Source organism: Branchiostoma belcheri, unplaced genomic scaffold, assembly GCF_001625305.1.
Source record: "Branchiostoma belcheri isolate BF01 breed outbred unplaced genomic scaffold, Haploidv18h27 scaffold244, whole genome shotgun sequence".
In the NCBI taxonomy this organism is placed as follows: domain Eukaryota; kingdom Metazoa; phylum Chordata; class Leptocardii; order Amphioxiformes; family Branchiostomatidae; genus Branchiostoma; species Branchiostoma belcheri.
The window spans coordinates 115,523-132,741 of record NW_017803848.1 but is presented as its reverse complement, the minus strand read 5'-3'; the positions used below and the strand labels follow the sequence as shown (position 1 = coordinate 132,741).

The 17,219-nt window shown below is 39.7% G+C and overlaps 1 protein-coding gene across 1 annotated transcript in view; it reads left to right on the top strand.

Annotated features, from left to right (window-relative positions):
* Positions 1-16,627, top strand: part of LOC109471270 (uncharacterized protein KIAA0825 homolog) — a 37,269-nt gene extending 20,642 nt beyond the window's left edge. Inside the window, exons 12-26 of the mRNA XM_019770554.1 lie at positions 692-994; positions 2,097-2,239; positions 4,010-4,211; positions 4,793-4,847; positions 6,055-6,107; positions 6,539-6,684; positions 7,411-7,518; positions 7,766-7,818; positions 8,461-8,605; positions 9,366-9,468; positions 12,160-12,266; positions 13,071-13,117; positions 13,347-13,505; positions 15,534-15,628; positions 16,472-16,627. Coding sequence (XP_019626113.1) covers positions 692-994; positions 2,097-2,239; positions 4,010-4,211; positions 4,793-4,847; positions 6,055-6,107; positions 6,539-6,684; positions 7,411-7,518; positions 7,766-7,818; positions 8,461-8,605; positions 9,366-9,468; positions 12,160-12,266; positions 13,071-13,117; positions 13,347-13,505; positions 15,534-15,628; positions 16,472-16,574 — 1,822 coding nt within the window. The 3' untranslated portion in view covers positions 16,575-16,627. The remainder of the gene's footprint in view (positions 1-691; positions 995-2,096; positions 2,240-4,009; positions 4,212-4,792; positions 4,848-6,054; positions 6,108-6,538; positions 6,685-7,410; positions 7,519-7,765; positions 7,819-8,460; positions 8,606-9,365; positions 9,469-12,159; positions 12,267-13,070; positions 13,118-13,346; positions 13,506-15,533; positions 15,629-16,471) is intronic.
* Positions 16,628-17,219: the final 592 nt, after the last annotated feature.

The following is a 17,219-nucleotide window of genomic DNA, read 5'->3' as shown; positions in this document are numbered from 1 at the left end:
AAAACTTGCAAAAACAATATGTTTTCAGGGCTCTCCCCAAGAAATGGAGCAAGGGTGCTCCCCCTCTTCCCAAAATCCTAGAACCACTCCCAAAATGTTCAAATTTAGGGTTTTTTCTTAGTACATGTATTTACATGAAAGTTTGCTGATTTTTCATCAACCAATTACGGAGCACCCCTCCCCTCAAAATTTATTGGGAGACCCCTAGTTTTTCTTCGGTAAGGCCACACCAAGTAAATTTTATGGATGACGTCCACGCGCGCATTGATTTTGGCCTGTTCCTAGAACAAAAAACAAGAAATTACGCTTCCTGTAACTATGACCAAAGAATCCTGACAGTGCCGCAAATCATCAGATTGACGTAAAACCCGTAACACGAAATGGGTAAAGAGCAAAAATGTGATGAAAGAAACAGGACAGGATGACAACTGCTGTTCCACCTGATTTATTGCTATTTTGATGATGAATAAAAGACTTCTTGCTTGTTACACTGTGTCACCTCATTCAATTTGTGTCCTAACATTTGTCATCTCTTAGTTTATTTCTAATCTAGGCATCTTGTTTTTTAGGGCCCTTCTTGTTTTTTTTTCGCCCTCTCGTATTAGATTTAGGGTCTCTAAAGGACGTCATCCATAAAATTTACTTGGTGTGGCCTAAACATAAAATTTGATATTTTTCTGCCTTTTTCCAGATGTGACATCACAGCCATATTGCTGATCACGTCCTCCTTCCTGTGGAGTGTGTGTGACTCCCTGCACTGTCTCCTGGACACCACCAACCCCCCCTCCCACCCCGTCACAGCCATCCATAACCACTGCACCACTCTCACGGCAGCCCTCACCGTGGTCTCAGCACCCCTGGCCGACCTCTACAAGGCCTTCAAGAAGGGCTTCCACAAGAAGAGGAGAAGGGGAGAGGAGGGAGAGGGCACAGGAAGACAGAACACTCAGTGGTTACATTTCTTGTATCCGGGGTTGTTTGGGCAGCTAGGAAGGTATGGTGCCAGATTTTGGAGAATTTCATTGTTTTATTTCAGTCTTTGCTTTTTGTAGAATTTTAATTCTTACGAGCACTGCTTTTTAGGTCTAATTTTGTACTAAGATTTTGTAACTTACGGGTTGTTTCAATGTTGAAATTGCAAAGCTTTTAAAATTTGTATGGATTTTGGTATCATTATACAGTCACATAATGTTATTTGAAATACAAAGTGTGTTCCAAATTTGTAATCATAGCTACATGTACTTGAAAACTAAACAAATCCACCTTAAATCAGATTGTATAGATACCCAAGACAAAAAGTTGTATTTCTCTTGCAACTAGAATAGTCATAGTAGTTGACAAGTATTATGACTAATGTAAACAAGTATCAAATATGTATAGGTTCAACTTCTTAAGTCGTCTGTAAAATATAAGAACAAATAGAGCATGTTTTACATCTACGTACAAAATGTGCAATGTACATTGACATTGTGTACTACATACATTTTGTACGTACTAGATGTAATATATCACTCTATATCACTGTATACCTAACTGCTTTATCACTATGACCTGAACTTAGCTTGTAAGATCATATTGGTAAGCATACAATAAACTTTTTTATGTCCTACCTGGGCCGCGATTACGTTCGATACGGTTGTTCCGGCCCGTGTGATAACTAGCGGTACGGCCCGGGGGTTCTGAATGCGTACGGCCCGGGCCTTCCAAATGTTCCACAGAACGATTCGAACTCGTTTCGGCCTAACCGCGTGCACCGATTTTTAAATTCGAATACAGAATCTGGACGTTGGAATGCATTGATGTTGTCGCATTTTTGGGTTTAGGGACACCAAATTTTTGCTCATTTCGCATTGAAAGGCGCGTATTCTTTGGTGGGTATGACATAAATAAAATACAACACGGTGTATTCCGCATCACCCTCGGTCCCAGCCCTCCCGCGGATCGGATCTCCCTCCGGCCTTCGGCCGTCGGGCGATCCGACGCGCGGTCGGGCTGGTACCTCGGGCGATACGGAATACACCGTGTTGTATTCTATATAAATCTTTCATTCATTCCTTCAAGTAATATTTTGTACGTTTGCTGTGTCGTGGTTCCAGTTTCCATGATCTGACTGTAAAGCAGGCTGCCTATGTCCAGCTGAAGCTGCTGTGTGGACAACCTGCACCAGACTGGGCCATGCTGCTGCACCTCCTCATGATGGGCAACTGTCAGGCTCCCTTACTACTACTCACACAAACAGGTCAGTAGGCTTTGCACTATTATCATGATCTGAAATATCTGCAAAAGTGCAAACTTTGGTTAATTTGACTTATGATTTGACTTTTGTTATACAATACTTATAATCACTAAATCATATTACCTATTTATTATGATTTCATACTACTTCCATGTACATTTGAGTTACTTTGGTTTGATTTGACTTATGTTGTCAAGTTGGATGGTTCACTAAGTCTTCTTTTGTTCTTTTCTTTTGTTGTATAAAAAAGATTGCAAGCTGCACTATTATCAGGATCTGAAAAATAATTCTGCAAAATGGCAAGCTGCACTATAATTACAGTTAATCAGGATCTGAAATATCTGCAAAATTGCAAGCTGTTAAAATATTTTGTTTTCTTTTATTCAAAAATATTGAATTAGCAATCTGATATTCCAAACCTCTGTGAAGTATAATAATGCATAATGTTCACAACAACGTTACCAGTAATGCTACATTGTACATAACTTGAAAGATGGGTGATATCCACAATTTTAATTCTACACAATACACTCAGGCTTTTAGTGTGGCATAATTAGTCTCACAAAAAGTGGACAGCTGTTGATAGACCATACCACACCACATACATGTACGTGCAGCATATATTTTATCCCAATATGTCATAATACAGATACAAAGAAAAAGAAACTGTCTGAAGCCCAGTAACTTACCTCATATGATAGTTAACGGACATAGATTTTAAAGGAATTGGTCAAACCCATATATTTATTTTCCAACACACAAACACAACTGAAAACGGTACATTCCCATGGAAGGATATCTTTTTTAATGAATGAATGAAGACCTTTATTGTACATTTGTGTTCTACAGAACTAAGTACAGGTCGCATGGGTACAGAACATGAACATAAACATATATATTACAAATATATGAACATAATTATAAGAGTGTAAATAAATGTCTAATTTCTATTCTTTTCGGCTTCATCTCGCTTGGTAGTGATTGTATGGATATATGCGGCTGTGAGATTACTTAGAGTAGGTTTATCAAAAGTTAAAAGGAATACAAATTTCTCTTTACTAGTCAAATAACTAAAGTGGGGAAATATACTTAATACATGGCTAAAAAATATGAGTCTATCTCTACTATACAAGGGGCAATCTATGGTGAAATGTATTTCATCTTCTATTCGGCCTAAACTGCAGAATTGACAGGTTCTTTGTTCTAGAGGAGTGCGGTTATGTCTTCCTGATTCGATTCGTAATTTGTGACAACTGATTCTTAGTTTTGTAATGGAGGACCTGTGACGTATGTTCGCTAAGTTGAGATATTTTTCTTCGTTATAGGAAAGCTTTAATAATCTGTATAGACGTAGTTTGTTCTTTGCATTCACAGCTTTGCTATCATTGTGGATTTCGGATAGGAATGTTTGAAAATAAATGTCTTCTAATCGCTGGAAAATTGATGAAATGGTAGGGGACGTGTTCGAAAAAATTGATTGGGGATTTTGCCAGACGAAAGCATTATTATTAACCACATTCCTCTAGAGCACTACGTACGCCAGACGCCCAGCATTTAGTTTAATTCTCCTTCCCCTACGTAAAAAAGTTGCTGTTTCTTCATGTCCAGTTGTGCTACTCACCGTGCCAGACCATCATCACTACGTGTACATACCTTTACTAATTAGATGTCTTTACAGGAATGGATGTTTAATGATTTTATGTTTGAGATGAATATATCATATGATGAATTGTAGTCATTATTTTTCAATAAAGGCAAATTATTTTTTTGTAGGATTGAAGGAGACAGTACACACTGCTGACAGGCCTCCTTTCCCTGCTACTGTGTGTGGAAAGCTGCACTGTCAGCAGGACAGCTGTGTACAGCCAGGAACAGCAGAGGGTAGGACTGTGTTGCAGGCTGTGGTAGAGGTCATGCTCTGCTGTCCCCAGTACCCCATAGTGCTGTCCAAAGTGCTGTTACCTGTGATTGACAGGTGAGATTTAAAAATTTGTGCTGTCCAAAATGCTGCATCCCCTGTTAAGTGCTGTCACCTGTGACTAATATACATAACATTATATATTTGGAGAATACAACACAGCGTATTCCATATCACCCGAGGTATACCAGCCTGACCATGATCCAACCCGTGGGAGGGCTGGGAGCAAGGTTGATGGGGAATACACTGTCACAGTGTTATATTAGTCATACCCATGAAAGCACAAATTTCTTTAAAGTTGACAAAAGTTGGTATTCCTAAACAAAAAAATGTTACTGTAAGTTACTGTAGCAACAACAATAATAAATTAAATCCAATATCTAAACCTGATAAATTATATGAATTTCCTAATTATTGAATGGAACTTTTGGAAGCCCGTTTGACAACCTGTATCAGAAGTTATCACCTGAGGGCTCATGTATGACATACTAATATAGTACGTACTACACAGATAATAATAAAGTACTATATTATGATGCTTTTTTTATAACATATTAGCATCTGATCATTTACTGTAACATTGAATGGCTTGCAATTTGTACGCACATGTACAACCTAAGTGCATTGCTTGTTTACAGACTTGAGGGCTGGGAGTTTTTTGAGGTGTCCATGTTTGCTGAAAGGTTAGAAAAGGTAAGGGCATGATTTGCATGTAACTTGCGATGACAGTTGTATGTGCAGATGTACATTATTTCATCGATTCTATAACTTAGAATTTGAGGTGAGCTCTCTTTGCTGTGTTGATCCAAATTATCAAAACTTCCCAACACAGTGACTGCATGATGAGCTTTCTTCCTAATAATATACAATTGGTACAGTGTTTCCCGGTCCTTGGTGCTGACTGTGTTTCCCTGCCCCTGGTGCTGACTGTGTTTCCCTGTCCTTAGTGCTGACTGTGTTTCCCTGTCCCTGGTGCTGACTGTGTTTCCCTGTCCCTGGTGCTGACTGTGTTTCCCTGTCCCTGGTGCTGACTGTGTTTCCCTGTCCCTTGTGCTGACTGTGTTTCCCTGTCCTTGGTGCTGACTGTGTTTCCCTGTCCCTGGTAGTGACTGTGTTTCCCTGTCCCTAGTGCTGTCTGTGTTTCCCTGTCCTTGGTGCTGACTGTGTTTCCCTGTCCCTGGTAGTGACTGTGTTTCCCTGTCCCTGGTGGTGACTGTGTTTCCCTGTCCTTGGTGCTGACTGTGTTTCCCTGCCCCTGGTGCCAACTGTGTTTCCCTGCCCTTGGTAGAGACTGTGTTTCCCTGTCCCTGTGCTGACTGTGTTTCCCTGTCCCTGGTGCTGACTGTGTTTCCCTGTCCCTGTGCTGACTGTGTTTCCCTGTCCCTGGTGCCAACTGTAATTCCCTGTCCTTGGTGCTGACTGTGTTTCACTGTCCCTTGTGCTGACTCTGTTTCCCTGTCCCTGGTGCTATCTGAGTTTCTCTGTCCTTGGTGCTGACTGTGTTTCCCTGTCCCTGGTGCTGACTGTTTTTCCCTGTCCCTGGTGCTGACTGTGTTTCCCTGTCCCTGGTGCTGGCTGTGTTTCCCTGTCCCTGGTGCTGACTGTGTTTCCCTGTCCCTGGTGCTGACTGTGTTTTCCTGTCCTTGGTACCGACTGTGTTTCCCTGTCCCTGGTGCTGACTGTGTTTTCCTGTCCCTGGTACCGACTGTGTTTCCCTGTCCCTGGTTTGACTGTATATATTTCATCTAAAATGAATTTGTTTATTATTAATTTTAGTAAAATTCTTGTATATAGATATTGTAATCAAATTTGATATCCTGAGGCTCATTACCATACCTGCATTTGTTCCCAACACCATTAATGATGAAATTATTAGGCTAATTCATTTTCTGTTCCACAGATGCCTTTATGGTGCAAATGTCTGGTTGATGCTGTCCAGCCTATCATCAAAAGGTATGGGGAATATAATATAATACACAGACTCATAATTATTGTTTTTCAGCTGTCCTGGATGTCAAAAGACACAGGAAATGCGGTTAGCTTGAGAGTAGGTTGACATCAGTTGGGTGGGATGATTGTCAGGTAGAATATGACAAGATGTGAGAACACTTGTTTGGAAATGGGTTGAGCTAACGAGGTTGATACTTGCATGACAACATGTGTGGGAAGATTGACAGGCAGAATGACAGGATGTCAGTTACAGAAAATTGGATATGGCAGGGTTTCAGAAGGTCAGACACAGGAAATGGGTCAAGCTTGAGAGTAGGTTGAGAGCATGTGGGTTTGAAAAGATTGACAGGCATACATGTAATGACAGCAGCTCAAAATTGTTAAAGCTTAAAGTCACAAAAATACTTTGAATCTCTGATTTTCTTGTTTTGTAGTGTTGTGATGTGTGCTGTGGACTATGTTACTGAGCACCTGGGCAAGCCCGCCCCTCCCAACATGGCCGCCGCCCTGTCTGCCCTGCCCTGTGGATGCAGGGCTACTGACACGGACGATAGTGATGGAGAGGAGGGGAAGACTATGAGTGAGTATACTAATCATGTTTTATTTTGCATACTTCCCACTAGGCTATTAGAGCATAGGGTCCCCCTATGCTGTGATTTGTGCCCCCTGTGCTGTGATTTGGACCCCTATATGCAGTGTCTTCTAACCAGTATAGGGTGTTTTTGGGGAAAACCTTCATAAATCTCGCAGAAAAATGATACTAAAACTTCAATAAACTTGTTCCTCAGAAAGCCAGAGATAGTGTCTCATGGGGTTATGTGTTTCAAAATTTTTTGGCTCATTGCTTGCCCTTCTGTAATAATTGGCATGTACATGATCCCTACGCTGTGAAAAAATCCTGGTGAGAACCCTGTTTTGTTATCTTACTTTTGACAGTGGACAGCAGCTGTTGATGATAGATGATACCATACCACATAATTATATTGTATAACATGGGGATGTGGAATTATTTTACTAATTACAGTCTTTATTCAAATTTAGTCTTAGTATTTCAATACTTGAAAATACATATACCTGAGTGTACAATGAAATCTCGACTCCAAGAACTAACCAATGCATGCATATACCATGTGAAAATCAAATAAATTCTGTGAAACCCACCTTAAGATATAACTTGAGTTCATATGAAGATCAAGACAAAACAATGTACTTTGGAATCGCCCATGGTAATACATTGTGTTTTACTTATTTGTTACATGTTGGGACTCGCTTAATGTCAATGTCTTCCTCCTTTTTTCTCCTGCAGGTACAAAGGTTGTTCTGACTCGAGCCTTAGCCTGCCTGTTGTCAGCTCTAATGGAGACTGTACAGACCATCCCTACTGCAGTACAGCACTTCTGTAAACAACTACAAGGTAGGTCTGGCCTCAAATGGCATTTTGTTGGGGCTTATGCTTAATTGTACAATCAATGCTCCAGGACCTGTACATATTACATAATGTACATTACAGTATGCCATTACCTGTGTTTTTTTTAAATCAAACTAACAGTTTTGACTCTAACAGTACACCTACAGCCATGCAGTGGCTCATATAGCCAAATATGGCCTTCCAAACGTTTTAATATAAGAAAAAAATATTGGTTGTAACTTTTCTATTGCAGACAAACTGACAGAAAGGGAGATTCAAACAGCTCACAGTAGTGTAGGGTTACAGGTGAGTCAACTATATTTATTAAGTACTGGTAAACAATAAAAAATTGCGTGCCGATTTCACAAAGAGAACCCTAGTGTTTGACTGCGAACACGAAAAAACAGCTACTCAAAACACTCCATCCGGAGGTCCTTCACGGAGTAATTAGTAGAAGTACAAGGCATACTGCATGTATTTCTGGAGCTTGTGGCCACCTGCATGCATTTATAATACTATTCATGGGTCTTACAATGTACCTGTGGTGCTGTATCCACTGAAGGCAGGTGCAAAAGTCTAACCTGTAACCGGGACCTGTGCACATACACGTATGTACCAATGTATCTTACCTGTGGTGCTGTATCCAGCTAAAGGCAGGTGTTAAGGTCTAACCTGTATCAGGTGCATATAATAATTATATGTACCCGTAACACTCTGTCCAGCTGCTGGCAGGTGCTAAAGGTCTAACTTGTACCAGGTGCCTGTACATGTGCATGTATCTTACTCGTAATACTGTGTCCAGCTGCTGGCAGGTGCTAAGTTGTAACCTGTACCAGGTGCCTGTACATGTATCTCACCCGTCATACTGTGTTCAGCTACTAGCAGATGCCAAGTTCTAACCTGTACCAGGTGTCTGTACATGTATCTTATCCGTAATACTGTGTCCAGCTACTGGCAGGTGCAGTGTACCTGGCTCTACACAACCAGAGGCAGCTGGAAGAGTGGGCAGGCCACAGTATGAAGCAGACCATCAAGGACAACCTGTCCCTGTTAGGACTGTGTGCTTATCACGTGCTGACTGCCACTGTAGCAAGTAAGTTACAGTTTTAAATTTAATTTAGTAGTCTACAATGCTGATGACCACTGTACCAAGTAAGTTACAGTGTGCAATGCTGACAGTAGCAAGTTACAGTGTAGTAGTCTAGTAAATCTTCAATGCAACTGAAAAGTTCTAGGACTGTATGCATATGCTTACCATTTTGCCCACTGCCACTGTGGCAAGTATTGGTAAGTCACTGTTACTGTAACTGTTACAGTGATTTTAGTAACTTAAAGCTTACAATGTAGCTGCCAAATTCCTGGAGTTTTGGCTAATACTATCTAGTACCTAATTTGTTCACTCCAGGTACTGTGGCAAATAGGTTTTTAGGTGTCAATGAGAAATAAGTTGGTCTGTGAACATCACCAGAAAAATCCCAATTTTTCAGCAGTGCCAGTTAATTAATCTATCATCAACTACTGTTCAGTTGCCTTTTTTTTACTGGCAGTGGACCGAAATATGATTGAGTTTCAAGTTCTTTACAATTTACAATCTACTTTTTGAAGGCACTATTATACATACATTTATAATATAAATTATACTATCCTGTATTTCCATGCAAGTCAGGCTTCTTGCCAAGTATTGGTTAAAAATGTCTTAAAAAGTGAATAATGAGAAATAATGAGAATTACGTACCAAATGTGAACATACATGTCTAGTGTTAATACATGACGTAATGATTGTATATTTGATTAATTTTACAACTTTAATAAGCACCGTGGGGTGAATGTTTAATATGTTTTCTGACTCTCAGGCAGCAAAGGAAACATGCCTCGTCTTGCCTACACCTTCATGAGGAAACATGGCAGCTGGCTTACCGAGCAGATAGACAACATCGTGGAGTCAGTGTCCAATGTGTGAGTAAACTGCACTCCACTGTAAGGCAATGCAATTTCAGGGCAACAAAACCAAAAAAAATGTTCTGGATGAGGAAATCTGCAGGGCTCAAAATACTGGGTGGTGCACCCAAAATTGCAGCTGCATGTGCACTCATTTCTTTTCATTTGGGTGCACCAGTGCAGAAACAGGCCGGGCCGAAAACAAGAACCGTCTCCCCCCCCAAAACAGAACAAACTGAGAAAGTTCGGCAGTCACGTGGGGGAGCGGTCACATGGTTTGTGGGCCGGTTGAAATCTTGTAGTTGTTTCTAATTACGAAAAATTTCCATGCGGACAATTTTTCCCAAATTATCTATCAATGAAGATAAAACACGCAGATGTGGCCTGAAACGGTAAAGTTTAATGTATACTTTCCAAAGAAAAACGCCAAAATAAGAAGGCCAAACTGCAAAAGAAAAGAACTTCAAAAGAAAAAGACCCACAACAAGAGGAACAAACAAAATAACCTCCCTCATACCACAACCAACTTCATACAACATTGCAATCAACATTAAACACAATATAGCTTATTACTAGTAAGCTGTATGGATCTGATGCACCATCCTAGCACAGAGTTCTAAATGTTTTTCCAACGGAACCTTCAGGTACAGTAAATAAGCATCTGACTTCCGGTCACCTTATATTTTAATGTCTTTTGTATACAGCATATTCTGATGTGTCAGAAAAATAATAAAATCTTTTTGTAGTACTTGATTAAAATTGTTGAAGTTTATTGAGTTCATCAGACTTTTAACATTTTTGGTTTTGCTGACAATATGCCCTTTTGTCAGAAAAGTCTCTAAGTACATAGTGACAGTGTCTCATTTTGGTAAAATAAAAGCAAGCAACATTATTGATTATAATCTTCAAAGTACTTTTTTTATTGAAAATAAAACAAGAAGCCATAGGCGACAATTCTCCGTGAAGTATTATATATTGCAACAAAAAGAAGTAGCCATTGGCGACAATTCTCTGTGAAGAAAATAAATCGAACAAAGAAAAATTGTTTAAACGCGCGTCGGCTCAGTCATCTTAAGTCGCAACAACCAATCAGAGATGCGAAATGCCGACACGTGACGCGGGATTTGGGGAAGGGCTCGCGATGCCCGAAATATTTTTGCGTCAATATTCAGCGCCGTGTTTCAAGAGATTAATACCGAGAAACAAATTCTTTTCTTGTTTTGAACGCATAAACATGCATTTACGCTAATCTAGTATGATTCAGGGTTACTTTTTTTTTACCTGCCATGGCCAGATTATCTAAAGATGTGTGTATTGTGTGTACAATCTACAGAAAGAGAAATGTACATCAGGTCCGATCATCCGATTTTCACGTTTCGGTTTTTTGGACTCGGTTCATGAACGTATTTTGGTTTGGCTCCTGGAATGTGCGAAAAAATGACTCCCGGGACTGTCTACAGGGAACACTCGCACATTCGCGGTGTATCAGGACAGCGCGACTGGTCGGCATTAGCGCAGTCCCTGCAATTAGTAACAGTTGCACATCAATCCGGCCGAAAGCATGATTTTGTAACACAGGCTACTTCTTCATATACCGGCTCATACTACACGACGCCTTTACAACTAGCAAATCATAAAATTACCCGATCTACTAGTACTGTATGTGCGGTTTACCAGCCCCAGACCACATCTGACCACGAGGCAGAACACATTGATGGGTTGCTCAAAAATATTGTCCATGTTTACAAAGAGCTGATCCACTAACACTATGGAGCGGCCCAACCCAAAAATATTGGCCATGTGTCGTTGCTAGGACGACCGGCCAGTTGCTACGTGACTAAATACACGCCGCCACTAGGTCGCCACACCCGACCAGTTTGAAATCGATAGGATTACGTCATCGGTATTAACATTTCCTAATGTTGACCTCTGACCACCCCACATTTCCGCCCCATCAGCCCCGCCGCGACTTACTACCGGTGACATAAACGGACGACAACATTTCAACGACATGGGGATGTTTCGAAAATAACCATTTACTCCAATATCAAAACAGCTACGGTAAAAATAAAAAGACGTGCATCATCCCGGACATAATGCCACACCACATGCGAAATTACACAAAAATGCGACGTACGGAAGAATGCGTTTTGGCTGCGAACATCTTCCAAAAAACTTGGCATCTCTTAACCATGGGCAAAAACATCTGGAACCACTTATAAAAACCACCCCGTATCTGCATGAACTTTTTTGAACCCCACTGCTATTCCAAACAACGCGTTTTTCTGGACCATTCCAATTCGCCTCGTAATTGTAGGGGTGCGTCTGCGATATTACATTGACCGCGAAAGCAGCAACGGCAAAAATACACATTCGTGCATCAACACGGGCATGCCCGCAGACGGCGTATAAAATTGCGTGCCGATTACACAAAGAGAACCCAGTGTTTTGACTGCGAACATGAAAAATCAGCCGATCACAACACTCCGTCCGGAGGTCCTGACCTCCTTCACGGAGTAATAATTTCCTTTTTGCAAGTAAAATGCATGGAAATATGTCATATTTTGGCCAAGTAAAAAGTTGGTTTAGGCAAGTGGAAATAATCATGATGTACTTGACTGATAGAACAATTTTGAAAAGTTGATTTTTGAAAACTTGTCCAACCCTGCTTTGATAATTGCATGGTTAATGCATGTGGTTTGTTTGCAGGTCTGTGGATGAAGGCTCCAATGCTGCAGTGTTAGAAGGAGGGAACCTGGAGTTCCTTCAACTCTTCATGTCCACACTGGCTCATAACATCCTTCAGAAACAACAGGGTGAGTTAGGCATAATCATGTTTCCGAAGAAAAACATACTGTTTTTGCTACATTTCCTCTTCTTCTTCCGTTCCAAACACTGATCTCTGACCAGGCCTATGACCTGATTTGTTGACGTCTGTCACCATGGTAACTAGTGATGGGTTACATGATGTTGCAATTTTATAGTAGGAGGGATTTAGACTCCTGTCTGACCATATTATATATGAAATGTATTTGAGTAAGAAAACAGAGCAGACTATATGCAAAGCTTAACATTATGCATTTGATTTGCAAATGTTACCTTTATTAATACATGTAAGTTTCTACTTACAGTACACATCGGATCTGCAATAACTTCCCATTGTATACACAGCATTGTCATGCAAATCACAAATAAAAGTCATGCAAAACATTATTTACTTGTGTAATTTTGGATTAAATTGTTAGCATTTCTTGTGTCAAAAACATTGTGTCGATGTTCCAGTGTTATCGAGTGTGATCATGCGTTCATAGTAGATAGCCACACATAAATGAAGCAAGTTAGTACAGTCCGATATTTATGTCTAGACTGTGTACTATTTATGTCTACACTGCGCACATGTCTAGTCTGCGTATTAAGATTTTAACAGGGAATATATAATGAAGTGTATTACATGTACTACATACATGTAGCTCTAAACTTGATGTTCTATGGAAAAGCTGCCTTAGCTTTTTTATTAATTTAAATTAAAACAATTTGAAATTCTTAAATAATTAGGAGTCTCTCATTCATCTCTGAATATATTTTTGTATCACACTTTGTCTATTGATATTTTTTTTCAGGTAAGAACAACCTTGTCCACTTGTTCAATGTCATCAAAGCAAACCAGGTAATATTTATCAACAATTACATTTTGTACATATTAAAAACATATTGCTTTTTAAAAATTCTGTTTGAATAAGAATAAATACTAAGAGTAGTTTGTGAAAATGAAAAAAAATAGTATGCATTAATTTTCTTTGCTAATGTTACTTTTCAATTTTGGAATAATTTATCCGTGCAATTTATATGCATGACATTGTGTTATACATTCAACAATGTTTTTCCAAACCTTCCAGCAATGGTTCCAGGTGCAGTTAGGGATCCCTCCACTTCTGGGGAAGGATGACCTCCCCCAGGTCGTGCCCTTTCAACCCAACCCTTGGTCAGGAGAGCAGGGCATGACCTTTGACCCAATGCTGGAGTTCAACAGCATAGGGGACTGTAACATTGACCAGGTACATGTACATGTATGTTTTTACCAACAGTTCTCAAATGAATATTTTTATACTGTGACATTGTGGCGTCTGTGTGGTGTAGTGGATAGAGCGTCCGACTGTCAAGCAAGAAGACCCAGGTTCAATCCCCAGGGTTGGATCCAGACATGTCCGAACATGAACCCAGACGTTGTGTCCTTGGGAAAGGCACTTAACACGCATTTCCCCCCTCAGTTAGAGGGTTCCTGGGCCCTACTAGGGTTTGGGTTGGCGTTAGGAAGAGCATCCAGCCGTAAAAATCTTGCTTCAAAAAAAGACTTCTACCTGGTGCAAGCATGTCTAACCCCCGGTTGGAGAAAAATGATGTTAAATTCGGTTTAAATTAGCCATTATGGATCCAGCAGAAACTAGAAAGGCCAATATTTGCTTTGGAGCAAATACAGCGATGGGTTCACCACATTTTACGACATGGCAGGGAAAGAATGAGAAACACAAGGGAAAACAATGATTTACATTGATATAACTATAATATGATTGATGAAGTAACATACATGTACAACTAAAACAACAGTTGGATAGCTATTCCCTACTTTATTGGTTAGGATTTTTAATTGCATAATGCAAACTGTTGATTTTCAAAAAAAAAAAACAACGTTCATGCCCCGCATTCCAATGCTGGAGCAGAAAAGCTTGAAATACCTACCAAAACACTTGAATAAAGACATACTGTCAGTATGGAAATGCTCTGTGCAGGTGTTAATCAAGTTAAATCCCAACAGCCAATCAGCAAGAAATGCTCTGTGCAGGTGGAAATGCTCTGTGCAGGTGTTAATCAAGTTAAATCCCAACAGCCAATCAGCAAGAAGTATAGAGGAAAGCTGCATGCCTATTGGTTGATGCCCTGCATTCCATTGTGATGACTCATGCCCAGACGTGTAAACACGGCACACTAACACAGTAATACATTTGCTATAACACAGCCAAAAAACTCAAATAAAACCATTCTAAAAGCCTGTATCACAAAAATTTAAAAACGCCTAGGGGTATTTGCCCACTGTACCTCCATACCAAATTTCAGGACCTTAGGCCCTAAAATGAAGAAGCTGAATCCATTTAAAAAATGGCAGGAGAAGAAGAAGAAGGAGAAGGAGAAGAAACATCAGAAAAAGCAATATGGGTTCACCACCACTTCGTGGTGTGGTGAACCCATAACTATGGAGGATTGCACCCATGCAGCATTTTAGCCGGAACAAATTTTTAAAAAATTACAAGTAAAAAACAAAACAAATACACAAGAAAAAAATCCCAACCTACAAACCCAATTTTTTTTCATACTGAAACCAGAAATACAACATCACTTTTCCTGACCCCATCAAAACAGTTATTGATACATCCGAAAATAATTTCATCAGGTTGGTAAAACTTAAGAGATAGGGGAATTCTTTTTACACAACCAGTGAATCTCACCTCACTGACGTTTCGATGTTTATCAGACACCTTCTTCAGAGCTTCTGACTGGAGTTCTGCAACTCGCCGCTATATGTAGCCGATGTAGGTGGCGCTTGAGGCAGTTTGGGTCAGAAAGTCAGCCCCTGTAATGAACCGGGACGAGGGGGGTACAAACTAAGCCACGTTTGGGATAGTGTTCTCGCCGCAAAAGCGCCACCTACATCGGCTACATATAGCGGCGAGATGCAGTACTCCAGACAGAAGCTCTGAAGAAGGTGTCTGACAGACACCAAAACGTCAGCGAGGTGAGATTCACTGGTTGTGTAAAAAGAATTCCCCTATCTCTTGGTTATTGATACAGTTAATGATACAGTCATTGATACAGTTATTGATACAGTAATTATTGATACAATTAATGATACCTTAATAGTTACCTTTTACTCCCTAATAAGTCTTCAATGTAGTACAGTATACACAATCAATCAATCAATGTATAACTATGTAATGCTATACAATGTATACACAATGTATATTAACTACAACCACATTTAGCCCATATGGGCAAGAACATGCAACTTAGACATCATTATGCTGTTTCAGAACACCCTGTTGGAGTTTCCCTGGGACTGGGCTGAGCTGCTGCAGAGTGACTTGGGACTGAGTGAGCCAGGCTTCGCCACCCTGCTGCAACACAGGTCAGTTACTGTAATTCACTTTATGTTCACGGTAGCAAAAGTTCACGGTCTGAGACTGTGTGAGAAAAATGGACATGTTCACGGAACTATATATTCACGGTGGTGACAGGTACAGGAAAAAAAAAAGTCCAGGTCCTGGAATTACTTGTTTACGGTAAGTTCACGGTAAAGAAGTGACAGTGAAAACAGTGAAGAACATAACAGTACCGTGAAAAAATCAGGCATTACACATGATACTGTATTATGTGTCTTGTCTTGATAAAACAATCATCATCATCATGGTGATTTAAAAAAAAAAGATTTTGAATAACCGTTAAATGCAATGGATGGGGAGACAAATAACATACAACATATGATATATACAATAAGACATCATGTTGTTAGTTGTCTATACTTACTAAAAGACTATTGACTTTTATGCATATTTTTCTAACATCCTGTGTCTTTCTTTATTGCCATTGCATACCCCAGGGCTAATTGCAAACTGACAAGGACAATGAGTGCAGAATGTATAATTGAAGAAGCATATAAAACCATAAAACATAAAGTTCTAGTTAACAAATCTAACTTTCTATCTCTACTTAAAACTGTAACGTATGTAAATATGACAAAGAGAGATTATGTTTTATATATTGAGTTCACAATTCAGTAAAATACATGGCAGCTTCATTTGTGTACAAAGATGCTGAATTGCGCATTTTACATGATTAACATGATAACAAGAGAAACCTACATGTACATGTAAAGAACAGGTAACAGTTTGATCTACTGGTGAAATAAATAAAAATGAAATCATATGATATGCTGTTATCTTAAGAAATTCAATGGTCTACTCCCCCACAGGTGTGACATCACAGATGAGTCGTGTCTGGACACAGACAAGGAGAAGAGACATGTCGCTACTCTGAAGGCCAAGTTCGGCCTGGAACAGGCTTCATCTGTGTGATGTTACAGTAGCGGGGCCATGTTAACTTGATTATATATATCCGGATGACATCCTCTGGGAACCTGAAAACTGATGCGGGCGTGCAAATAAAAAAAAAGTTTGGCCAAAAATAAAGTTGCCATCATTATGAAGTCTACGTTGTCATAAAGGTTGAACAAATGACTAAACATGCAGGGTATGGTATGGCAAATAATGGACTCTTTCTTTTTATTTCCGCATTTTCTTCTTTCCCTTTGGATTCGATTTTGTCATTCTACGACATTAGTATCGTTTTTCAATGTTATTTTTTGCGATTTATGGCATATAATTTCTCATTTTGCAGGCGCCTTGTGTCATTTACAGAATGGTTAAAAACTTTTTTTTTACATTTCAGCGCATGCGCGCTGAAATGTAATAAGACGGATTCTATCCTTCTTTGTTTCTTTCTTTCTTTGGTAGTTTGGTAACTCTGCAGGCCATGCAATACCTGTTTACTTCTTTCCGGTTTGTGGGATATGCAATAGACTTGCTGCCATTTTAATCCATGTTCTTTACAAGAAGAAACTTTATGTAGTAACAGTCTCATCTAGTGACATACCATTGATCGAAGTATGGTTACATAAGTTTTTCGGCGACTAATTTATTGATCGTACTACAAATCTAAAG